This window comes from Hypanus sabinus, chromosome 4 (assembly GCF_030144855.1).
Source record: "Hypanus sabinus isolate sHypSab1 chromosome 4, sHypSab1.hap1, whole genome shotgun sequence".
Taxonomy (NCBI): Eukaryota; Metazoa; Chordata; class Chondrichthyes; order Myliobatiformes; family Dasyatidae; genus Hypanus; species Hypanus sabinus.
In genome coordinates this window covers 158,488,358-158,513,170 of record NC_082709.1, presented here as the reverse complement: position 1 = coordinate 158,513,170, position 24,813 = coordinate 158,488,358, and the positions used below count along the sequence as shown (strand labels likewise).

Genomic DNA, 24,813 nt, shown 5'->3' with positions numbered 1-24,813 from the left:
AGAGGAGCGAAATGTAATCCGGCGACGACACCCTATTTTATAGTCCGAGGGAAATAATTACAAATCGCAGGTAATTCAACATCGATTCTTATCCCTTTATTCTAACATTTTTGTAATGTATCCGAAAGAAAAGTCCTAATGAAAGCTGCCGGTTTAATCTCTCAACAGCAAACTGATGTAGGAGACGATAATAAAATATATTTCAGATACTTTTGAATCTCCGGGTAGATCGTAGTTTGTTTTGTTTTTGCATGACGCCAAATGTCGAATGAAAATTGAAGATCCGTTGGGAATCTTTCTGGGTCTCTTGTGCTCGGGGACTGTACATTTTGTAACACACGAATAAACTGCAAAGCTCGACAGAAGCAACAGCTCCCGCGGAATCATGAAGTACATATTCTGTGGCCATAGTTTCTATGGAAACTTACAGTTACAGCACAATACTACATACAAGACATTTTTTTAAGTCATTCAAATTGTAATTTATACAGCGCTTCTTTTAGTGTTTATGTATCCAGGGATAAACAGAGGAAAAAAGTGGGGACTATCCTTTTTGTTCGCGTCAAGTCTGATTTGAATTGCTGTCTTTTGACACTGCCAGTTAGTCATCGGAATATATTAACGAACGAAAATGCTTCGCAATTCTTCGCAGCTCAGGGTATCGAGGGAATAGCACATCTATTTTGCAACAAAAACATGCCGGATCTGCGGAGAGAAATAGCAGTCGATGATTCGGGTGTCCATTTTCCTCCACAGTTGCTGCCTCGCCCGCTGTAATCCTCTTTTAGTCAGGGTCTTTCGTGACTTTAGGGCGAAATAAGAAGTACTCAGTGACGTATAATAAGTTTAAATATGCCACTATATTTAAACTAAAGAACAAAACTGTGTTAACAAGAAAATGTCCCAATAAAAATAGCACTCAACAATTCCATGGACTGTTCACTTCTCAATTTTCTAGAAAAAAGTTTTACTTCAAAGTTTTTACTTCAAAGTTTTACTCATCGCTTTGTAATTTAGCTACCCTGTCTCAATTCTTTTTTTCTTGTGAAGATATCATTTCTTCGCATTATGAAACGGCTTGTACATGTGATTAATTTATTCACAGCATGTCTTTGTGACGGTGATTGCCGACGAGAGGTTTTCCAGCCTCCTTGACACAAAGGATTTTGCAGTGTACAGGAAAGTCACTTAGCCCATTATAATTCTTCTGTCAGTGAGATCTCGTCATTTTGTGCCTTTCTCCCATTTCTTACATATATCCTTTTCAATTCTTCCTATCCAAATGTTGACGCACTTCTCTTCCTAAAACATCTTTTTTTCTTAATTTTTCTTCAACTATTGTTTCATGTCTCTGTTTCCACAGCCTCCGTATTTGGGATTGGCTATTAGGACCGAATCATTGGACTTCTCAATCCCACATGAAGACATAGATTCCATTTTCATTTAAAACAAAGATAGGTAGATTCTTGAATATTTAGGGAAGTTTAACTTTGTGCTTGCTTCTATCTTTGACTTGAACTGTTCAATGGATTTACAGTATAGATGGTTTTCTATTTCTATTTTTGTAGTTTCTTTGCCAGCAGCTGTATCACTGTATCACTTTGTTACTAAAACTGTTGCATGGACTATTCTTATCAAAGACATTTTCTTATATGTCAAGTTTGAGCTAGTTTTCAATACGAGATTGCCACAAGTTATTTGCTATTTTTCTTTTGAACCCTTTCTTTGTTTCTTAGTGTTATGTGTAAAGTGAGTTAGTGTTATGAACAGCTAATACAATGACTATCCACATGATATGCATCTCATTCTTGAATGCTGAAGAATTCTCTAGACAATATTATCTCTAGATCCAACAGAAAGGAGCGTCAGAACATTTGGATATGGTCCAAGTGTGGAAAGGCAGGCAGACACTGAAGCAGGTCAAAATAATAGAGTCATAAAGATTACAGCACAGAACCAGGCCCTTCAGCTCATTTAGCCCATGCCAAAACTTTTAACCTGCCTACTCCCACTGACCTGTACTGGGACCATTGCCTTCCATTCCCCTACCATCCATGTACCTAGCCAATCTTCTCTTAAATGTTGAAATCAAGCTCACACGCACCATTTGCACTGGCAGCTCATTCCAAACTCACAAACCTCTGAGTGATGAAGTTTCCCTTCATTTTCCCCTTTCACCCTTAACCCATGACCTCTAGTTGTAGTCCCACCCAACCTCAGTGGAAAATGCCTGCTTGCACTTACCTTATCTATACCAATCATTCTTTTGTATACCTCTATCAAATCTCCTCTTGATCTTGTACATTCCAAGGAATAAAGTCCTAACCTATTCAATCTTTCCATATAACTGAATTCCTCCAAACCCAGCAACATCCTTGAAAATTTTCTATGCATGCTTTCAACCTTATTTACATCTCTCCTGTAGGTCGGAAACCAAAACCACACATAGTACTCCATATTAGGCCTCACCAATGTCTTATACAACTTCAATATGACATCCCATCTCCTGTACTCAATGCATTGATCTATGAAGCCAATGTGCTAAAGGCTTTCTTTACGACCCCATCTACCCGTGACGTCACTTTCAATGAATTATGGACCTGTATTCCCAGATCTCTTTTTTCTACCACACTCCCCGGTGCCCTGCGGTTCACTGTGTAAGACCTGTCCTCCTTGGTCCTACTGAAATGCAACACTATGCACATATCTGCATTAAATTCCATCTGCCATTTTCTCAGCCCACTTTCCCAGCTGATCCAGATCCTGCTGAAAACCATGATAGCCTTCTTTGCTGTCCACTACACCCATGATCTTGGTGTCATCCACAAATTTGCTGATCTAGTTAACCCACATTATCTTCCAGGCCATTGATATAGATAATTATACAATAATACAAACAATAATAGATACAGCTCCGATCATTACAGTACTTCACTAGTCAAAGGCCTCCAGTCAGAAAGGCAACCATCTACTACCACTCTCTGGCTTCTTCCACAAAGCCAATGTCATATCCAATTTTCTACCTTATCTTGATGCCAAGTGACTGAACCTTCTTGAGCAAACTCCCATGCAGGTCTTTGTCAAATGCTTTGTCAAAGACCACATAGACAACATCCACTGCCTTGCTTTCATCAGCTTTCCTGGTAACTTCCTCAAACCCTATAAGACATAACCTACCATATATGAAGCCATGCTGACTATCCTTAATCAGTCTATGCCTTTCCAAATACATATATATTTGATCCCTTACACTGCGTTCCACTTTTCCCCTTGTTGATGTCAGGTTCACTGGTTTATTTTTAGAGCCTTTCTTGAACTGCTCTATCCTCCATTCTCTGGTACCTCACCTGGCACTAAGGATGATTTATATATCTCAGCGAGGGCTCCAACAATTTCTACACTTGCCTTCTGCAGGATCTGACTGAAACATTTTGTCAGGCTCTGGAGATTTAACCACCCTAATATGCCTCACAACAGCGAAGCCTTCCTCCTGTAATCTGTACACGTCCATGAAGCTGATGACACTTTGCCTCACTTCTGGACTCTGTATCCATCTCCTGAGTAAAAACAGGTGAAAAAAAATTCATTTAAGATTTCCCCCATCTCTTTTGACTCCACACATGAATTACCATTCTGATCTTCCAGATTTTGTCCTTTGCAGTCCTTTTGCTCTTAACACATCTGTAGAATTCCTTAGGATTCTTCTTCACCTTGTCTGTGAAGGCAACTTCATGCCTTCTTTCAGACATCCTGATTTTTTACTTAAGTGTTTTCTTGGATTTCTTATTCTCCATAAGCACCTTGTTTGTTCCTACCTGCCTGTACCTGCAATGCACCTTTTCTTTTGTATAAGAACGTTCGGATATGGCCCATGTGGGGAGAGAGACTGACTGAAGCAGATCAACAGTTCACTGACTTTAACGAGAATTGTTGCAGAATTTGAAAGAAAGGAGGAAGAAAACAATAAATGCTAGGCCAACGGAACTGTTAAGTAAAACTCAGAAACTGAAAGCCGAGTGCCAACACTGTGATACCTGAATGCTAAATGAATACTACACATCCACAGTGTGTCAAAACGGTGGTTCTCTTCCCCAGACATGGACGAGGGTGAACAGAGAGTGTAACATCGCTAGGCCAAGTCAAAAGAAAGAAGTTAAATACCACTATAATGAAACAGTGATTAGCTGGAATGTACATACTCACAAGCGCATTTGCCAACTCCAACCCTAGGGCTTAGCCTGCCTGCAGGTGTGCAAAGACCCTGCAGCAGAATACATAGTTGTGATAGGGACAGAGAGAAGGGGAACTTCTGACCTGTCAGCCTAATGTAATACCTCACATGCTCTTCATCATTTCATTTCGCTGGCCCTGACCCCCTTTCTTCAATATGGACATCCAATCCCTATAGACTTCTGTTCCCCATCAGGAAGACCCCAAGGCTTTCCAAACAACAGACCTAAACAGTTCCATTTTACCATCACTATCCTCTGTTTAGTAGAACTGATTCTGACACTCAACAATTTCTCTTTGAGCTCTTCCCACATTCTCCAAGCCACCAATATCACCATGGGCACAGGTATGTCTACCTTTTCATTGACTATGTAGAACTGTCCATGTCCCAATGTTCCTCAAATCTTATTCAACTACATTGATGCTGCTTCATGCACTCATGTCGAGTTCGCCAATTTAATCAATTTTGCATCCAACTTCTACCCCACCCTCAAATTTACTTGGTTCATCTGTGACACATCTCTCTTCTTTCCTGATCTTTTGTTCTCCTTCTCCAGAGACAGACTATCTATGGACATTCTTTACAAATTCATGGACTCTCACAGTTATCTTGACTATACCTCTTCCCTCCCTGTCACCTGAAAAATTGCTGATCCCTTTTCTCAGTAACTCTGCCTCCACCACATCTATTCTAGAATATCAAGGATTTGTCGTTATCAGAAAATGGGGCTTCCCTTCCACCACTCCACTATCAACGCTGCCCTCACCCATATCTCTTTGATTTCACCTGTGTCTGACTCCATCCATTCCACAACTTGTCATTACAAGGATAGGGTTTCCCTTGTCCTCACATACAGTAACACCCCACATGCCTCCGTATCCAGCACATCATTCTCTGCAAATTCTACAATATCTAATAGGATCCTACTACCAGGCACAACTCTCTCTCCTACCCCATTACTCCCTCCCCACTTTCCACAGAAAACACTCTCTGTATGAATTCCTTGTCTACTTGTTGCTCTCCATAGACCTCCATCCCGGCACTCATCCTTGCAACCATGACAAATGCTACACTTGCCCCTACACCTCTTCCCTCACTACCATTTAGAGCCCATCCAGGTGAGGGAACTCTTCACCTGTGAATTTCTTGTGGTCATTTATTGTATCAGCTGTAACCTCCTCTACACTGATGAGACCTAATGCAGATTGGGAGACTGCTTCAACAAGCACATTTGTTCTGTCCTCCCCAAATCCCAGTGACACCCATTTGAATTTGACACTGCTATTTCCATTCCAGCATGTTGGCCTATGAACTCCTGCCATGACGTGGCCAAACGAAGTTGCAGGAGCTACAGCTCAAACTCCTGGGTAAACCACAACATCGATTTCTCAAACTTCACCATGATTCGCTGGTTTTATTCCCCTTTTTTATTTCCATTATTCTGGTGCCTGACTTAATCTGTTGCTTCCGCATTTTATGTGTGCCAATGTCACTTCATGATTTTCAGTTACCAAGCCACACCTCCTCCTAACCCCTTTCTTTTCCCAATTTCTATCCAGCTCCACAGTAGCATACTCATCTCTACCACCACAGTCACCCCACTGAAAAATAATTAGCTCAGTTTATCATCCCATTCCCACAGTTTCAGCAAGGAAGAAAGCCTATCCCTCTACCCACTTATGAATTGTGAGATATTTGAAGATATAAACATATTCATAGTTTTAAAAAAATCCCCACCATCATGTCCCACTGCTGTACCATTGCCTTTTGAAGACTCTCCTTTACTTTACTTTACTTTACTGTCACCAAACAATTGAAACTAGAGCATACAATCATCACAGCGATATTTGATTCTGCGCTTTGCGCTCCCTGGAGAACAAATCAAAGTAAATATAATAAAAATTTAAATTATAAATCATAATTAGAAAATAGAAAAGGGAAAGTAAGGTAGTCAAGTCAGGTCCAGATATTTGGAAAGTACGGCCCAGATCCGGGTCAGGATCCTTTCAGCAGTCTTATCATGGTTGGCAAGAGGCTGTTCCCAAATCTGGCTGTATGAATCTTCAAGCTCCTGAACCTTCTCCAGGAGGGAAGAGGGACAAAAAGTGTGTTGGCTGGATGGGTCGTGTCCTTGATTATCCTGGCAGCACTGCTCCAATGGCATGCTTTGTAAAGTGAGTCCAAGGATGGAAGATTGGTTTGTGTGATGTGCTGGGCTACGTTCACGATCTTCTGCAGCTTCTTCCGATCATGGACAGGACAACTTCCATACCAGGTTGTGATGCACCCTAGAAGAATGCTTTCTACAGTGCATCTATAAAAATTAGTCAGGGTTTTAGGGGACAGGCCAAATTTTTCAGCTGCCAAATTTTTTCAGCTATATTCTTTCCTCATATATTGTATTTGCTTTTATCCATACTACCTTGATTGATGGAAAATTAGCAGAATTACCATGGATATTCCTTTCGATGATAACCAGATTCCAGTCCTCCAGAAGAACCTTATTTGGATCTGTGGAAAATATGGTCAAAGTATTCTCTTTGAATGGAGTGGAATGGAAGAAAGTAGCATCCATCATCAGGTTCCTCCACCATCAAGGCTATGCACTTTTCTTATTATTACCATCGAGCAGGAGGTACAGGACCCTCGGGTCCCACACCACCAAGTTCAGAAACAGTTATTGGCCTACAACCATCAGGCTCCTGAACCACTGTGGATATCTTCATTCACCTCAATGCTGAACTGATTCGACAACCTACCGACTCACTTTCAAGGACACTACTCCTCACGTTCTCAGTATTATAGTTTTATAGTTTTTTATTTGCACAATTTGTCTTCTTTTGCCCATTGGTTGTTGTCAGTCTTTGTTTATGTATAGTTTTCCATAAATTCGAATGTATTTCTTTGTTTTCCTTTAAATGCCTGCAAGAAAATGAATCACAAGGTAGTATATGGGGGCATGCATGTACTTTGATAATAAACTTAATTTGACGTCAAAGCCGTCAGGTTGAAATTGTTTGCCTTAAATTTATTTGAATCATTTAAATTTCAGATTTGCTGAAAGGAAGTTTTAAACAGACCGATGGGCAAGGGAGCACAACAACCTTCCAATATGAATGACCAATGTAAAATCAAAGTGCCTCTTTACTTCAATTCCAAGCAGCTCCTTTACATGTTGCTGGTATCGCTGACACTGCTTGTGGTAATTATAAACTTTCAGCTCATCAAGGTGTGTAAAATGGCATTCTGAAAAATCGATTGAGTAAACTGAGCATGAAGGAACAATATTTAAAAGCTTTTCTTTTTAACATCAGATCCAAGAGGAAAGGATCAGATTGTTCACAGTTCTGTTGTAGCCATTATGACCAGGAGCTATGTTTCTCCCTGTTCACCTTGGTGGTTTATGAGAGCAGGGAGAGGTCCCAGATGCTCTTTTGGAGCATCTACCAAGAGATGTATGAGAATGTCATGCCCTTTTACCGCATTCCTTTTTAATTACATTTCAAATATAGGCATTTCAATGTCGCATTGGGATCTGGGTAGTGAGGATACGTCTTCCTGCTGAGCGTTAAAGCATTAGTGGGAAGCAGGCATTTTGATTCATGCTCCCCATGTCCTTTGGTTTAGCAACTAAGGGCAAGTGAGCTAATTTTATTGTCCTAAGATTATCCAGTTTTAAATCTCTTAAATAACACAATTGTAACCTTGACTTTACTTTCAGGTCACTTGACCAGTAACGTGGTGTCATCATAAAGCCCCACCCTGTTGTTTTTTACTTTTGCCATACAACAGAAGTTATTGAGCAGTGATCAGGTATAGAAGCACTGTGTAGATTGTTTTCTTTTCTCTCACCAACTCTGGAATTCTGTAATACCTTTACCCAGACAGGAACTCACTCTGGGGCACCTTCAGTCTGATAAGTTTTCAGAAGTGCCACATTACTTGAGATGGGTGTTTCTTATGGATGCTGCAATCCTCAAAGGAAGGCACAACTTCAGTAACCCTGTTCTTCTCTGGTCTCAATGTGACTTCATCAAGAAGTCAGTGGGATTCATTTCTCTGGATAGTCTCTCTGAATTCCCTTGTGGTTGACAGTTAAATCTCCTAGGAACAAACTTACTCCCTAATCTCAGATGCCAACATAAAATATTCAATACTGAATTATTTTTCTTTCCACAGTCAGATATACATTCACTTTCTCAATTAGACTCCCAATGGAGCAGGTATCCACCTCTAAAGAATTATTCCACAATACAGCAAGACATGGAAGTGCTGAAGCCTGATTGGACACACAAGCTGTTGCAGTACGGCTACCAGAGTCACAGCTTTACCCCTGAGGAAAGATCAGAAGGTGCAGCTATATTGAAAATGATTGAGTGGCCAAAGCCTTCGAACTCCAGTGTGCCTTTCCGGAAAAGCAGCAACCCATCACTTACGCATTTTGTTATTTTGAATTCTGGAAAGAATTTCTATGTTGGAGATCAGCTGCAGGTGATGGTGCATATGTACGATTTGGAAGGAAATCCGAAGCAATACGGGGGTGACTATCTCCAAGCCCGGATCCACACTCCAGAGTTGAAAGCCGGTTCAGCAGGAACGGTTATAGATCACCAAAATGGAACTTATCACATCAATTTTACTTTATTCTGGCCAGGAAAAGTCCAAGTGTCTGTTTCACTGGTTCATCCTAGTGAAGGGATCCAGGTACTTTGGAGACTTCGTGAAGAACAGCCATTTAGAGTGTTTTTGAAAAGTACCTTCAAATATGGGGCTATTTCAGAGACTACAATATGCAATGCATTTTTACCTCAGACTAAACCACTTTGTAACTTTACTGACGTCAAGACTGGAGATCCTTGGTTCTGTTACAAACCAGAAAAGCTTCTCTGCTCTTCTCGTGTCAACTATGACAGAGCAGGATATGTAAAACTGAATTTGAAAGGGGAAGATATTAAATTTTTCCAAAGGTATGTTATTTATTTCCTTTCAATTATAACTTAGTTTCTTGATTTAGCAAAACTGTAGCAAGATTGCTATGCTGACAATTTTTCTTTTTGGTCGTGTATAATCTGGATCAGTGGATAAATGTGCTGAAAATGGCAAATGTAATGTAATGCAGACAAGTACAAGATGTTGCACTTTGGTAGGACCATCGAGGGTAAGTCTTGCACAGAGAAGGGTAGAGCACTGAGGTGTACAGTAGAACAAAGGGATCTGGGAATACACGTCAATAGTTCTTTGGAAGTGCTGTCACAGGTTGATGGGGCTGTAAAGTAAACTTTTGATACATTGGTCTTCATAAATCGTAGTATTGAGTACATAGTATTGATGCTATGTTAAAGTTGTATAAGATGTTGGTGAGGCCTAATTTGGAGTACATTTGCAGTTTTGGTCACCTACCTATAGGAAAGATGTAAATAAGATTGAAAGAGTACAGAGAAAATTTACAAGGATGGTGCTGAGTCTAGCGGATCTGAGTTATATGGAAAGATTGAATAGCTTAGCACTTTATTTCTTGGAACGTTTGGAAATTTGATAGGGATATACAAAATTATAAGGGTAATAGTTAGGATAAATGCTAGCAGGCTTTTTTCACTGAAGTTGGGTGGGATAATAACTAGAGATCATGGCTTAAGAGTGAAAGGTGAGAATTTAAGGGGACCTTCTCTCAGAAGGTCATGAGAATGTGGAACAAGTTGTCAGTGCAAGTATTGCATGCAAACTCAATTTCAACATTTAAGAGAAGCTTGGATAGATACATGGAAGGTAGAGGTATGGAGGACTGTGGTCCCAGTGCAGGTCAATGGAAGTAGACAGTTTAAATGGCTCAGCATAGGCCAGATGGGCCAAAGGGCCTGTTTCTGTGCTGTACTTTTCTATGACTCTGACTGATTGATTCTCTAAGATTTAACCTAGACAAAAGCCTGCATCTCCAAGTCACCTCCCAGCTAACAGGAGTCACCTGCTACACATTTCCAACTCATCACCTGCAGCCTATTTAAACCCAGCTCTCATCCACAGTCCTTATTCACCCATCGAATCAGCCAGTCACAACCAGCTGCTCCTAGTCACTGTAACCTTGTTGCTTTGTTGTGTTAAGTATGGGTTCCCTCTTGTTTTGTGGCCCCTCATAGCTTGTTATTTTGCAGGAAAAGTTATCGCCCACTGCTAGGTCATCTCTGCTGCTCTGCATTTCGGTCAATCCTCCTGTATGTTTCGTGACAGATGAGTGAACCAGTGATTGACCTGCAGAGCTTGCTATCCTAAAGAAAGTAATCTGTTGACAGGCACACGCAATCCTGAAGCAGCAGGAAGCTATTAACACTATATTTCTCCATTTCAGTATAACAATCCCACGACACTCAACCTCCTCCCTGATTCCAGTGCCTGAACGTTTCAGCTGATCCCCAATGCCAAGCTGCGACTTCCTGTCCCAGCTGACCCTGCATTTCAAGCTCCAGCTTTCTCTGTATGTTACAGACTGAGCCAAGACTGCCCTTGTGTTTCTCTCATGATTAGGTGAGCTCTGACCTGCACTGCTGTGAATTGGGACAATAAAACCCCCGTTCGCAATGAATGTGAAGATTTCACAACCTGAGATGCGCTGGATTCTCAACCATCCATGAGGTACTGGTTGGATGCTTCGCATGCACCAATGCTCATGCTCAGTTCTGTGGAATTTAGGAACCTCGTGGCAGAGTGCGGCTGGAATGCAGAAGCGATGCTGGCAGACTACCATTACGGCCTCTCAGAGCACTTGAAAGAAAATCTTACGACCCAAGAAATGCCCACTAACATCAAAAGCCTAATCACTCTGCCTCTTCTAATTGACAAGTGTCTTATGAAGCAACTCTGCAGATAATCAGCTAGAATCTCAGTTCCATTCCCAGAACCATTTCAGGCTGCAGGACCTTCTTTACCAAAGCCTCCAGAAACCAGGTAGTTAGGGAGAGCTCCCTTAACCCTTACCTGCCCCCCCCCCCCAACCACCAACAGTATGAGCATCGGCAGAGAAACAAATTGAGCATTTACTGCGGTACTCCCAATCACCCATGCATCAAATGCCTCCTGCATCTAGGAAGATTGAACCACCAGGAAGGGACAAGGGACGTTCTAAACGTTAAGCTCCCTCCAGTCCTTTGTTCCTGCACATTAGTATGAGCTCCTGCAGACATTGGAGAGCATCCTGAGTCCACCCAATACCTCCTGATTGGCTGACCCAACACTCCTCTCATCTTGTTACCTTGGCTCTCCACTCATGACCCTCACTTCATCTAGTCATCGGGTTTACTGCTGAGCCGGAGACCCACCTGCCTGCCGCCTTAGTTGACCTTTCCCTACAAATCCTTGGCAACTTCAGACAAGTTTTCCAGGATGACCTCCAGTGAAAATAGAAATAGTCACCATAATTATCAGACTTGCCTTCAATGCTATTCTTGAAAGCCCTCATAAATGGATGATAAATGAATGCAATATGTTGTATCATAAAACTTGTTATTTCCTTTCGGGTTCTTATGACCTCCAGTGTGGGAGTTAGACCTTTATCATCTCAAACGCAAGTGTCTTCACACTGTAAATCAATGCCCTCAAAGCACCTTGTGTTATTGGACATGGCTTAGGTTCAGAGCATCTCCTTGCTGCAGGCTGAGTGTGAACACACTGAACTACCCTTTGGGACTCAAACTCATGACTCATAGACATTTGTTCTTCAGATGTATCCGCATTAGTATCAAGTAAGTTGGCCTTTTTCTGCTCCATGTCAATATAGGGATTCTCACCATAGAGCTGTTCTGCTGGAGAATGTTTAGCACTTGAAGCCCTTAGCACTTTGGCCATCTTGGCTGCTATTTCTTCTTGCAACTTAAGCTGCTCCATATTTCTTTAAAGCTGTTCCACCTGTTCTTCCAGAGAGTGCTTATCTCTCAATATTTGCTGTCTTGTGTATCACTCAGCTAAATCAGCCTCCATTTGAATGTGTACAAATGTGGTGTCAGATGCATGGTTATATGCTGCACACACTTCAGGTGTGCTGATTTCAGTCTTATACATGGTCACAGCCTGTCCTGAGGCTTTGTAAATATTCTCATTTCCTCCAACAAATTGACCTTCAACATCGCGAGTTTGTTTAATTTCTCTTAGTCTTGGCTTCAAGGACACTGCTTCCAGCTGGACTCATGCTGTTTTCCAAGTGTGCAAACCAGACAAAACAACATCAAATTCAATTCAACTTTTCAACAATAGAAGCAATTCAATTCCTCAACTTTTCAAATGAACCAAGTGATCAAACTCTTCATACAAACACCACTACACAGCTTACAACTTTATTTAGTCCAACTGGACAGGCAACACTGGCCATTCGAAACAGTGTTTCAAATCCAAACACACAGCATATATCAACAAAAGGTCATTACTTGCCATGAGCTGTTCCAGGCTGCAGTGATCCTAACTTCTTGGATACATTTGAATGCTGATGCTTATTTGGTATAACTGTTGAAAACTATTTTTGTTAGAAATGTATCAGAAAACCTAAACCAAAAATAACACAAAAATAATTGCCACTACTTCTGACCACTATGGACTTGTTATACTTGCATGACCTGCTCCCGGTTACAATAGAGAAATCCTTCATTCAATCCTTAATTCGCAATTAGCAAACATAATTTTAAACAGATGAGACTTAAGCATACCCGAGTGTAAGTTAAGCATAATTAAGCATTATTCAGCATTATCACAACGATATTGGGTGATCAGCAAAAGATATAGATCCACCAGTCCCAAGCTACAAACTGCCGTAAAACAAGCAAAGATACTAAATTTATTCACCCCACTCACATGACCAGTTACCATAATAAACATAGTAAATGTGCAACACAGAATTCAATGCAGATAGGGGATTGATACATGGCTCCTACAATGGGCACATCTTTGCCTTCTGCCACAAAGTGCCTGACCTACTTGAGTGGTCAATCATTATTTTGATAAAGCCTCCAATGATGTCACCTTTGAGGCATACATTGGTAAATGCAGGACAAAATACACCCTGTAACACAGCCAAAGACCTTTAGAAAGTGCTTGACCAGTAAGTCTTGAAAATATCTAGTCAGGAAAGGGTGGAAAGCATAAACATGGATTACACATGGAAGTGGCTTGTAGCCTCACTCAGAAGTGTTTATTAGTGTAATCTACCTAGGTCAAATTAACATTCTGCACTTAAAGAGTACCACAAACACAGTCCTTAGATCATGGGTGATACAGTTTCTGTTACTACTAGGCAATTAAACTTTTATGATTTTAAATAGGGTGTACTAGAATTCTGAAATTCTTGAAAAGGTGCAGGGCAATAAGTTTTGTATGCTCTGACTGTAAAGGCCAGTGTTTAATATCTCAGCTCAGAACAATCATGCCTGAGCTTACTTCCTTCCCTAACTTCTACAGCCACTCAAATTTTTTGAACCTCACAGGGAACATGCACACACCAAATGTGATAGAGCAGAATACAAATATTCATTGTCTTAATGGATTTTACTGGTTTAAGATGGCAGAGCAGGAAATATTATTTCAGATTGTTTCTTGTCAGCTGTATAGACTTATTTACAATCAGGCAAAAAGACAAATCAAAACTTGCAAAATGCTAGAGGAACTCAGCAGGTCAGGCAGCATCTATAGAAGTAAATAAGCAGTCAACGTTTTGAGCAGAGATCTTTCAGACTTTCTCATGTTAAGACTAAAGTTCAATTCAGAGCAAAAGCTAGCTACTCGCCCTTTGAGCCTGCTGTATATTTGAAAAAGATCACCGAAAGTCGTTGATTAGATAATCAAGATTTGAATAGCTCAGACTCAACAGAAAGCAGCTGATTGTGTAATCGAGGTCAGGTGACCAAGCAGTTTGAAAAGCTCAAACAAATAAATAGAGGGTTACCTCAAGTGGAGCGGCCTGTGGAAAGCAGCCAGTGAGTGAGTGGGCCAGTGAAGGAGTGGAGATTTGAGGCTTTGACGAGAAGAGGCGGAGGACAAGGTTGTTCCCTGTTAGTCTTTACAATGCCTCCTGAGACGGTGATGTGCCTCTCCTGTGACATGTGGCAGTCTTGGGGGAACTCCCCTCTCCCGCAGTCTCATCTGCCAGAAGTGCATGCGGCTGGGCGACCTGGAAGACCGTGTGAGGAATCTGGAGCAGCAGCTGGATGACCTTCGACTCATAAGGGAGAATGAGGCAGTCATAGATGAGAGCTACAGGGAGGTAGTCACACCTAGGCTGCCGGAAACAGGTCATTGGGTGACAGTCAGAGGAGGAAAAGCGAAGGTGAGTAGACAGGTAATGCAGAGCACCCCTGTAGCCATTCCCCTGAATAATAAGTTTACCGTCCTGGATACTGTTGGTGAGGATGACCGACCAGGTGTGAGCCACGGTGCCAGGTCCTCTGGCACTGAGTCTGACCCTAGAAGGATGGGACGGAAAAGAGGAGAGCTGTCGTCATTGGAAACTCTATAGTCAGGGGAGCAGACAGGAGATTTTGTGGTCTTGAGAAGGAAACCCGCATGGTTTGTTGCCTCCCGGGTGCCAGGGTCCGGGGTGTCTCTGAGTGGGTGCATGACATCCTGGTACGAGAGGGAAAGCAACCAGAAGCTGTGATACATGTTGGGACCAATGACATAGGCAGGAAGAGGGATGAGGTCCTGAAGTGTGAGTTTCAGGAACTAGGCAGAAGGCTGAAGAACAGGACCTCAAGGGTGGCGTTTTCAGGATTGCTGCCAGTGCTACATGATAGTGATGGTAAGAATTGGAGGAGGTGGCAGTTGAATGCAAGGCTGAGGAGTTGGTGCAGGGGGCAGGGTTTTAGGTTTTTGGATCATTGGGATCTCTTCTGGGGAAGGTGGGACCTTTACAGATTGGATGGGTTGCACCTGAACTCGAGGGGGAGCAATATCCTTGCAGGTAGGTTTGCCAGCATGGTTTGGGAGGGTTTAAACTAATTTGCAAGGGGAATGGGACGTAGAGCGATAGAGCAGTGAAAGAAGTGCATGGAGTAAAGCCAGATCTAACATATAGAGGGGCTTTGAAGAAAGAGAAGCAGAATAAAGGGTATAAAGGTAGTAAGGTTGAAGGGCTAAAGTGTGTGTACTTCAATGCAAGAAGCATCAGGAACAAAGGTGATGAACTGAGAGCTTGGATACATACATGGAATTATGATGTAGTGGCCATTACAGAGACTTGGCTGACACCAGGGCAGGAATGAATTCTTAATATTCCTGGATTTCAGTGCTTTAAAAGGGATAGAGAGGGGGGAAAGGGGAGGAGGTGTGGCATTACTGGTCAGGGATACTATTACAGCTGCAGAAAGGGTGGGTAATGTAGCAGGATCCTCTCTTGAGTCAGCATGGGTGGAAGTCAGGAACAGGAAGTGAGCAGTTACTCTACTGGGGGTATTCTATAGGCCCCCTGGTAGCAGCAGAGATACCGAGGACCAGATTGGGAGGCAGAGTTTGGAAAGGTGCAAAAATAACAGGGTTGTTATCATGGGTGACTTTAACTTCCTTAATATTGATTGGCACTTGACTAGTTCCAAGGGTTTAGATGGGGCAGAGTTTGTTAAGTGTGTCCAGGATGGATTCCTGTCACAGTATGTTGACAGGCTGACTAGGGGGAATGCCATGCTAGATTTAGTATTAGGTAATGAACCAGGTCAGGTCACAGATCTGTCTGTGGGTGAGAATCTAGGGGACAGTGTATCACTGCTCCCTGACCTTTAGCATTATCATGGAAAAGGATAGAATCAGAGAGGACTGGAAATTTTTTAATTTGGGAAGGGCAAATTATGAGGCTATAAGGCTAGAACTTGCGGGTGTGAACTGGGATGATGTTTTTGCAAGGAAATGTATTATGGACATGTGGTCGATCTTTACGGATCTCTTGCAGGATGTTAGGGATAAATTTGTCCCAGTGAGGAAGATAAAAATTGGTAGGGTGAACGAATCATGGGAGACAAGTGAAGTGGAAAATCTAGTCAGGTAGAAGAAGGCAGCATACATGAGGTTTAGGAAGCAAGGATCAGATGGGTCTATTGAGGAATATAGGGTAGCAAGAAAGGAGCTTAAGAAGGGGCTGAGAAGAGCAAGAAGGGGGCATGAGAAGGCCTTGGCTAGTAGGGTAAAGGAAAACCCCAAGGCATTCTTCAATTATGTGAAGAACAAAAGGATGACAGGAGTGAAGGTAGGACCGATTAGAGATAAAAGTGGGAAGATGTGCCTGGAGGCTGTGGAAGTGAGTGAGGTCCTCAATGAATACTTCTCTTCTGTGTTCACCACTGAGAGGGAACTTGATGACGGTGAGGACAATATGAGTGAGGTTGATGTTCTGGAGCATGTTGATATTAAGGGAGAGGAGGTGTTGGAGTCATTAAAATACATTAGGACAGATAAGTTCCCGGGGCCTGATGGAATATTCCCCAGGCTGCTCCACGAGGCAAGGGAAGAGATTGCTAAACCTCGGAATAGGATCTTTATGCCCTCGTTGTCCATGGGAATGGTACCGGAGGATTGGAGGAAGGCAAATGTTGTCCCCTTGTTCAAAAAAGGTAGTAGGGATAGTCCAGGTAATGATAGACCAGTGAGCCTCACATCTGTGGTGGGAAAGCTGTTGGAAAAGATTCTTAGAGATAGGATCTATGGGCATTTAGAGAATTATGGTCTGATCAGGGACAGTTAGCATGGCTTTGTGAAGGGCAGATCATGCCTAACAAGCCTGAAAGAGTTCTCTGAGGAGGTGACCAGGCATATAGATGAGGGTAGTGCAGTGGATGTGATCTACATGGAGTTTAGTAAGGCATTTGACAAGGTTCCACATGGTAGGCTTATTCAGAAAGTCAGAAGGCATGGGATCCAGGGAAGTTTGGCCAGGTGGATTCAGAATTGGCTTGCCTGCTGAAGGCAGAGGGTCATGGTGGAGGGAGTGCATTCAGATTGGAAGGTTGTGACTAGTGGTGTCCCACAAGGATCTGTTCTGGGACCTCTACTTCTTGTGATTTTTATTAACGACCTGGATGAAGGAGTAGAAGGGTGGGTTGGCAAGTTTGCAGATGACACAAAGGTTGTTGGTGTTGTAGATAGTGTAGAGGATTATCATAGATTGCAGAGAGACATTGATAGGATGCAGAAGTGGGCTGAGAAGTGGCAGATGGAGTTCAACCCGGAGAAATGTGAGGTGGTACACTTTGGAAGGACAAACTCCAAGGCAGAGTACAAAGTAAATGGCAGGATACTTGGTAGTGTGGAGGAGCAGAAGGATCTGGGGGTACATGTCCACAGATCCCTGAAAGTTGCCTCACAGGTAGAAAGGGTAGTTAAGAAAGCTTATGGGGTGTTAGCTTTCATAAGTTGAGGGATAGAGTTTAAGAGTCACAATGTAATGATGCAGCTCTATAAAACTCTAGTTAGGCCACACTTGGAGTACTGTGTCCAGTTCTGGTCGCCTCACTATAGGAAGGATGTGGAAGCATTGAAAAGGGTACGGAGGAGATTTACCAGGATGCTGCCTGGTTTAGAGAGTATGGATTATGATCAGAGATTAAGGGAGCTAGGGCTTTACTCTTCGGAGAGAAGAAGGATGAGAGGAGACATGATAGAGGTGTACAAAATATTAAGAGGAATAGACAGAGTGGACATTGTTTCGGATCCTTTAGCTATTGCCATTCATGAATCACCTAATATTTTGGGTATTACCCGGGGGGAAGGGACTTATAAGTTATTGTTATATGCTGATGATTTGTTACTACACATATCTGACCCTGAGAGATCTATTCCTGCTATTTCGTCCTTGCTTGCTCAGTTTAGTAGCTTTTCTGGTTACAAACTGAATTTTAATAGGAGTGAATTATTTCCATTAAAAATGCAAGTTCCAATTTATAAACACTTGCCATTTAAAGTTGTCACAGATCATTTGACTTATTTGGGTATTAAAATTACCAAGAAACATAAGGATTTATTTAAAGTTAATTTTTTACCTTTAATTGACCAGATTAAGCAACTTGTTACCAGGTGGTCCCCATTATCTTTGTCATTGGTTGGTCGAATTAATGCTATTAAGATGATAGTGTTACCCAAAATTTTATCTTTATTCCAAGCATTAACAATTTTTATTCCTAAATCTTTTTTTGATATTATTGACTCTAAAATATCTTCGTATCTGTGGCAGAATAAAAATCCTAGACTAAGGAAAAAATGTTTACAGAAGCCTAAGACGGAGGGTGGTTTGGCTTTGCCAAACCTGAGATTTTACTATTGGGCAGTCAATATTCGATATTTAATATTTTGGACACAAGAATCGATTATAGCATCTTGCCCACAATGGATAAATTTGGAATGTAAATCTGTACAAGACTTTTCAATGTTTCCAAATTTAGGATCTTCACTTCCTTTTTCTTTATCTAAATTGAATAAATAAATAATTAATCCCATAGTTAAATATACATTGCAAATATGGTTTCAATTTCGTAAATTTTTGGCTTGAAAAAGTTTATCTTATCAAGCCCTATTATATTTAACTTTTTTTTTCCGCCCTCTTTTATGAATCAAGCCTTTGTATTGTGGAAAATAAAAGGTATATCATGTTTTCGGGATCTATTTCTAGATAATAGTTTTATGTCCTTTGAACTGCTATCTAATAAATATAATTTACCTAAAACTCATTTTTTTAGATATTTGCAAGTTAGAAATTTCTTGAATAATATGTTACAGTCTTTTCCGAAATTATGTCCAACGGACATTACGGAAAATATTTTAGCTCTGAATCCTTGTCAGAAGGGTTTAGTAGCCACCATTTATAATATGATCATAAAAATACAGCCAGAAGTATCAGAAAAAATTAAGAAGGAATGGGGAAAAAAAACTTCATTGTCTTATACCCACAGAGCAGTGGGAGAAAATTTTACAATTAGTCAATTCCTCTTCTATTTGTGAGATCGTACAATATTCTATATTGTATTATATAATAATACAATATTCTATTTGTGAGATGGAGAAGTGTAAGGTGGTACACTTTGGAAGGACAAACTCCAAGGCAGAGTACAAAGTAAATGGCAGGATACTTGGTAGTGTGGAGGAGCAGAGTGATCTGGGGGTACATGTCCACAGATCCCTGAAAGTTGCCTCACAGGTAGATAGGGTAGTTAAGAAAGCTTATGGGGTGTTAGCTTTCATAAGTCGAGGGATAGCGTTTAAGAGACGCGATGTAATGATGCAGCTCTATAAAACTCTAGTTAGGCCACACTTGGAGTGCTGTGTCCAGTTCTGGTCGCCTCACTATAGGAAGGATGTGGAAGCATTGGAAAGGGTACAGAGGAGATTTGCCAGGATGCCGCCTGGTTTAGAGAATATGGATTATGATCAGAGATTAAGGGAGCTAGGGCTTTACTCTTTGGAGAGAAGGAGGGTGAGATGAGACATGATAGAGGTGTACAAGATATTAAGAGGAATAGACAGAGTGGACAGCCAGCGCCTCTTCCCCAGGGCACCACTGCTCAGTACAAGAGGACATGGCTTTAAGGTAAGGGGAGGGAAGTTCAAGGGGGGTATTAGAGGAAGGTTTTTCACTCAGAGAGTGGTTGGTGTGTGGAATGCACTTTCTGAATCAGTGGTGGAGGCAGATACACTAGTGAAATTTAAGAGACTACTTGATAGGTATATGGAGGAATTTAAGGTGGGGGGTTATATGCAAGGCAGGGTTTGAGGGTCAGCACAAGACTGTGGGCTGAAGGGCCTGTAATGTGCTGGACTATTCAATGTTCTATATAATTGTAATCTCAGCACCAAATTCCTGTTCACTGCCTGTACTTGTACAAAGACACCCTGATCCCACTGTATCTCAGAGTCCTGTAATCTCTCAGCATTTTGTTTATTTTTCTGCCAAAATGGACAACTTCATATTTTCTCAATTGTACCACATTGCTACATCTCTTTGTAGTCTTTGTGTGTCTTTTCACAGGTTACATTCCTGCCAAATTTAGCAATCATTATTTTAGACCCTTCATCAGCATCCAAAATGTAGAAAATTGATGACCTGTATTTGCCAACTAGGAAAATATCCATTTATGTTAAATCTTGGTTTCCTGTGAGCCAGCTAAACTTCTATTTGTTGTAATATGTTCACTCTGGACTTTTGAGCTTTTCTTTATCTTTGACTACGAAGGAGGTAATCGATAAATTTACTTTTTAACTGGATTGACTTTCAGCAATTCATCCAGCTGGAATTCTGAAGGGCAGCGTCTGTTGCTAATTATTGTCATCTTCAATTGTATGTAATGTTGTTCATAGAGGGAGTGAGCATGATTAGACGGCATTTGTGAATTGCATACAGTAAACAGTAAGTGCAAACAATAACAGTACTTAAAGAGAACACAAGGGAACAACCTTAGAAAATTATTAAGTTAAATTGCAGCAACAAAGTTGATAAAACATCTTGCAGGTAATTGTACATTAGAAATAAGTATTGAAAGAGGTTATATTTACAGAATGTGGTACAATTATAGAAATCCACAGGAAAAGCCAGACCCTTGCTTATACAGTGGATTTAGTTATATAGTTAATTCGCTGAAGTTTCTACTGCAGTTGTACAAGACCTTGGTGAGACCACACCTGGAATATTGTGTGCAGTTTTGGTCCCCTAATCTGAGGAAAGACATTCTTGCCATAGAGGGAGTACAGAGAAGGTTCACCAGATTGACTCCTGGGATGGCAGGACTTTCATATGAAGAAAGACTTGATCAACCAGGCTTATACTCACTGGAATTTAGAAGATTGAGGGGGGATCTTATTGAAACGTCTAAAATTCTAAAGGGATTGGACAGGCTAGATGCAGGAAGATTGTTTCCGATGTTGGGGAAGTCCAGTATGAGGGGTCACAGTTTAAGGATAAAGGGGAAGCCTTTTAGGACCGAGATGAGGAAAATCTTCTTCACACAGAGAGAGGTGAGTCTGTGGAATTCTCTGACATGGGAAACAGTTGAGGTCGGTTCATTGGCTATATTTAAGAGGAAGTTAAATATGGCCCTTGTGGCTAAAGGGATCGGGGATATGGAGAGAAAGCAGGTACAGGGTTCTGAGTTGGATGATCAGCCATGATCATACTGAATGGTGGTGCAGGCTCAAAGGGCCGAATGGCCTACTGCACCTATTTTCTATGTTTTCTATGTTTCTATGTTTCATGGAAGTATTTGAAAAGTTATAACTGAGTAGCAATTATACATTTAAAAAATATATAGAACAAATTAGAACACTACCAACACTATTACACAATGAAACTTTATACTGTATCAGTTCCAAGCAGTTACTGACAGAGGAATTCTTCCAGTGTATGCTGCTGTGTTCTTTTAATTGACCGTAAATGAACAAAATCAGCACAGGTACTTAATGTGGATAGTGGATTGCCTTTCTGCACCTTGGCAAGGATCTTAATTTTTTTTAAAAAGCAGAAGTATCAAAAATCACTGCTTTTAGAATTGGTATACATCAGCATAAATGCATAACATAACACAAGCATTCACAACTGATGCTATTTGAAAACTGTTCACACTAAGCATGGTGTAATGGTGAACAAGTGCACACAACTGACACTAGTTGGAACCTGTTCAGCAACAATTTCCTGTCCCAGTTAAGTGGCAAAGTGTCCCAAATAAACAAAGGGAATCCCAGCTATTTTCTTGGTTAATTTTTGTTCTTTAAGAGCTGTCCCAAATAAGGGGCTAATTTTGGTTAATTTTTGTTCTTTAAGAGTTGTCCCAAATAAGGGGCTGCCCCATTTAACTGTCGGCCCATTAACTGGACTTAGAATCTAAAAGTGGCAGGTCACATTGAGAAAAATGGTCAATGGACAAAGATAATCCTAGGCATAAAAATAAAAGAAGTTCAACTAATATTTTCATAAATTATGATTTTGGCCTCAACTGAAGAACCAAGTCCGGAGACTTCTGGTGGCTGTAATGGAGTAGGCTGCACTAGCTACATGCTCTGAAGTTATTTGCTTACTTTGCTGTTTAAACCTATCTTGGGGAGAGCACCATGAGAGCTGTCAGAAAAAGAGACTACCTTAGAGACTTTGACTGAAATGATTCAACAAATGTCAGAGAAACTCGACAAATTGGATAAACTGGATGACTTGGAATCCAAGTTTGATTTGTTACAGAATTCCTTCGACCTGGTGAAATCTGAACTGAAAACACTTAATCGGAAACTTGGAAGTCTACAGAAGACTGGGAATGACCATGAAATTCGTATTAAGCTACACGAAGAATCTCTGCCGGTGTTGCAGAAGGATATCGAAGGTTTCAAGAGAATTTCTAAGGAATAACTTAAAAAATACGACGCGTTACTGAAGAAACTTACAGACTTGGAGACCAGGAACCGAAGGTGCAATATCAGAATTCTTGGATTACCTGAAAAACTGGAGGGTAATCAACCTATCGATTTTTGTGCTCAAATGCTGAAAGATTTATTCTCTGATATATTATTGGAACTACCAAAATTTGAGCGCGTTCACCAAGTTACCTCCCCTAATTGAGACCCTGCCAAACCTCGCTCTATTATCATTCGCTTTTATGACTATCAGATTAAAGAACAGATCCTTCGTGAATCAAGGAAGAAACGTATATTACGATTTCGCGATCAACAGTTTCGGATCGTTCAAGATTATCCACCAGAAGTTCTAGGAGCTAGACAGGCTTTTAAAGAGGTCATGTCTGATCTTTTTAAGCTTGGCTGTCGCCTTTCTCTCAGAGATCTGTGTAAACTCAAGGTTACTACTTCTGATAATAAGGTCTCTTGGTTTACGAAGCCTGAAGAAGCTAAGAAACTTTTACAAAGTCTCCATCCTTAAATTCAACTTTGAGTTGTTTTATGTTAAATGTTTTAATTTCAGGTATTCAATCAAGTAATTGGCGTCTTGTTGATAACAAGGTTTCTTGGTTTTACGAAGTCTTAATCATTTGTTTGACTAAGTAACTGGCGCCTTGTTATCTTTCAAACTATACAAAATATGTAGGCAGACAGCATCCATTTTCTCTTTAACTGCTTTTCGCAGCTCTTTTTAAACAATACGTTATATTCTGTCAGTGTTACGTAGGAAGCTACCTAAACTGCCTCCCTTTTAAATTATCTTCTATTTGTTTCTTTACTCTTTTTTTGCACCCGCGAGTATATGTTGTTTTACTTATTGATTTTCCATATTTGATTTTCCTTATCTGTCTTTGCTTTTTTACCGAGACTAATACTTATATTTTCCCATGGTTTTTTTTATCGTAATTAGCAAACTTATTTACTTTGATTTTTGTTTGTATATATACATTTAGAATCGTTTATTCAGCGCAGCTATACATATATATTTTCTGGAGCCACCGGAGTTTTGGGTTGGGAACGTTAGAATTAGTCTTCAGCCTCTCTTTGGGGGGAGGGAGGGGGGAAATGGGTTCTTCCATAAAGCTGATTGGATGTTTTTACTGTTTTACTTATTCACTATCTACATGTCTGTGATTACCTTTTATACATTACTAAAGGATACTTGATGGATTCTTTTATTAATATACTCAGTTTTAATGTGAAAGGTCTAAATAACCCTGTTAAATGAAATAAGATTTTCTCTTATATCCGGAAACTTAAAACTCATATAATCTTTCTCCAAGAAAACTATATTCATAAAGATGATATTTCACGTTCTTTCAAAGGATGGAAGGGTATACATTTTCACTCACCCTCTCAATCTAGATCGAGAGGCGTCTCTATCCTGTTTGATCAGAATTTATCCTTTATTCAACATAATGTAATTTCTGATACAAATGGGCATTTTGTTATTGTTTTGGGTAGTCTTGGGAATAAGCTAATCATATTTGTGAATGTATACGCTCCAAATACAAATGACTCCTTGTTCTTTGAACGTCATTTCTCTTTTCTGCCCGATTTGAATCAGTATTCCTTAGTGATGGGTGGAGATTTTAACTTTGATTAAAATTGACCCTATATTAGACCGCTCTTCAAGTAAAACCCATCACTAATAAATCAGTCTTACTTTTTAAATCTTTTTTATCTCAATGTGGTATTCTTGACATATGGCGTTTTTTGCACCCCCAAGAAAAGGAATATTCATATTTCTCTCAGGTTCATCATATGTACTCTCGGATTGAGTATTTTTTTATAAATAGAAACTTGCTTCCACTGGTACAATTCTGTGATTATAAGGAGATTGCTTTGTCTGACCATGCACCTGTGCTTCTGCCTTTATGATTACCTGCTTACTCTGTACCAAATAGTGTTTTAACTGATCATTGTTATCTGATAAAAATTTTCTAAAGTTTTTGGAAAACCATATTACTTTTTTCTTTAAAGAAAATTTTAAAGGAGATACTGCTGGTAATATAGTCTGGGATACTTTTAAAGCATATATTTGTGGAGAAATTATCTCTTACTCTACCTGTATAAAGAAAAAAGCTGACAAAGAAAGGTCTGACCTGGCAGCGATATTAAAAGATCTTGATCGAAACTATGCCCTGTCTCTAGATCCAAGTATATATAATAAGCGTATTGAAATCCAATCCAAGTTCTGC

At 40.6% G+C, this 24,813-nt stretch overlaps 1 protein-coding gene across 1 annotated transcript in view; it reads left to right on the top strand.

The window, feature by feature from the left end:
* Nucleotides 1–6,683: 6,683 nt before the first annotated feature.
* The window catches only part of LOC132392181 (NXPE family member 3-like), a 31,372-nt gene continuing 13,242 nt past the window's right edge, over nucleotides 6,684–24,813 (top strand). Inside the window, exons 1-2 of the mRNA XM_059966027.1 lie at nucleotides 6,684–6,866; nucleotides 8,411–9,198. Coding sequence (XP_059822010.1) covers nucleotides 6,684–6,866; nucleotides 8,411–9,198 — 971 coding nt within the window. The remainder of the gene's footprint in view (nucleotides 6,867–8,410; nucleotides 9,199–24,813) is intronic.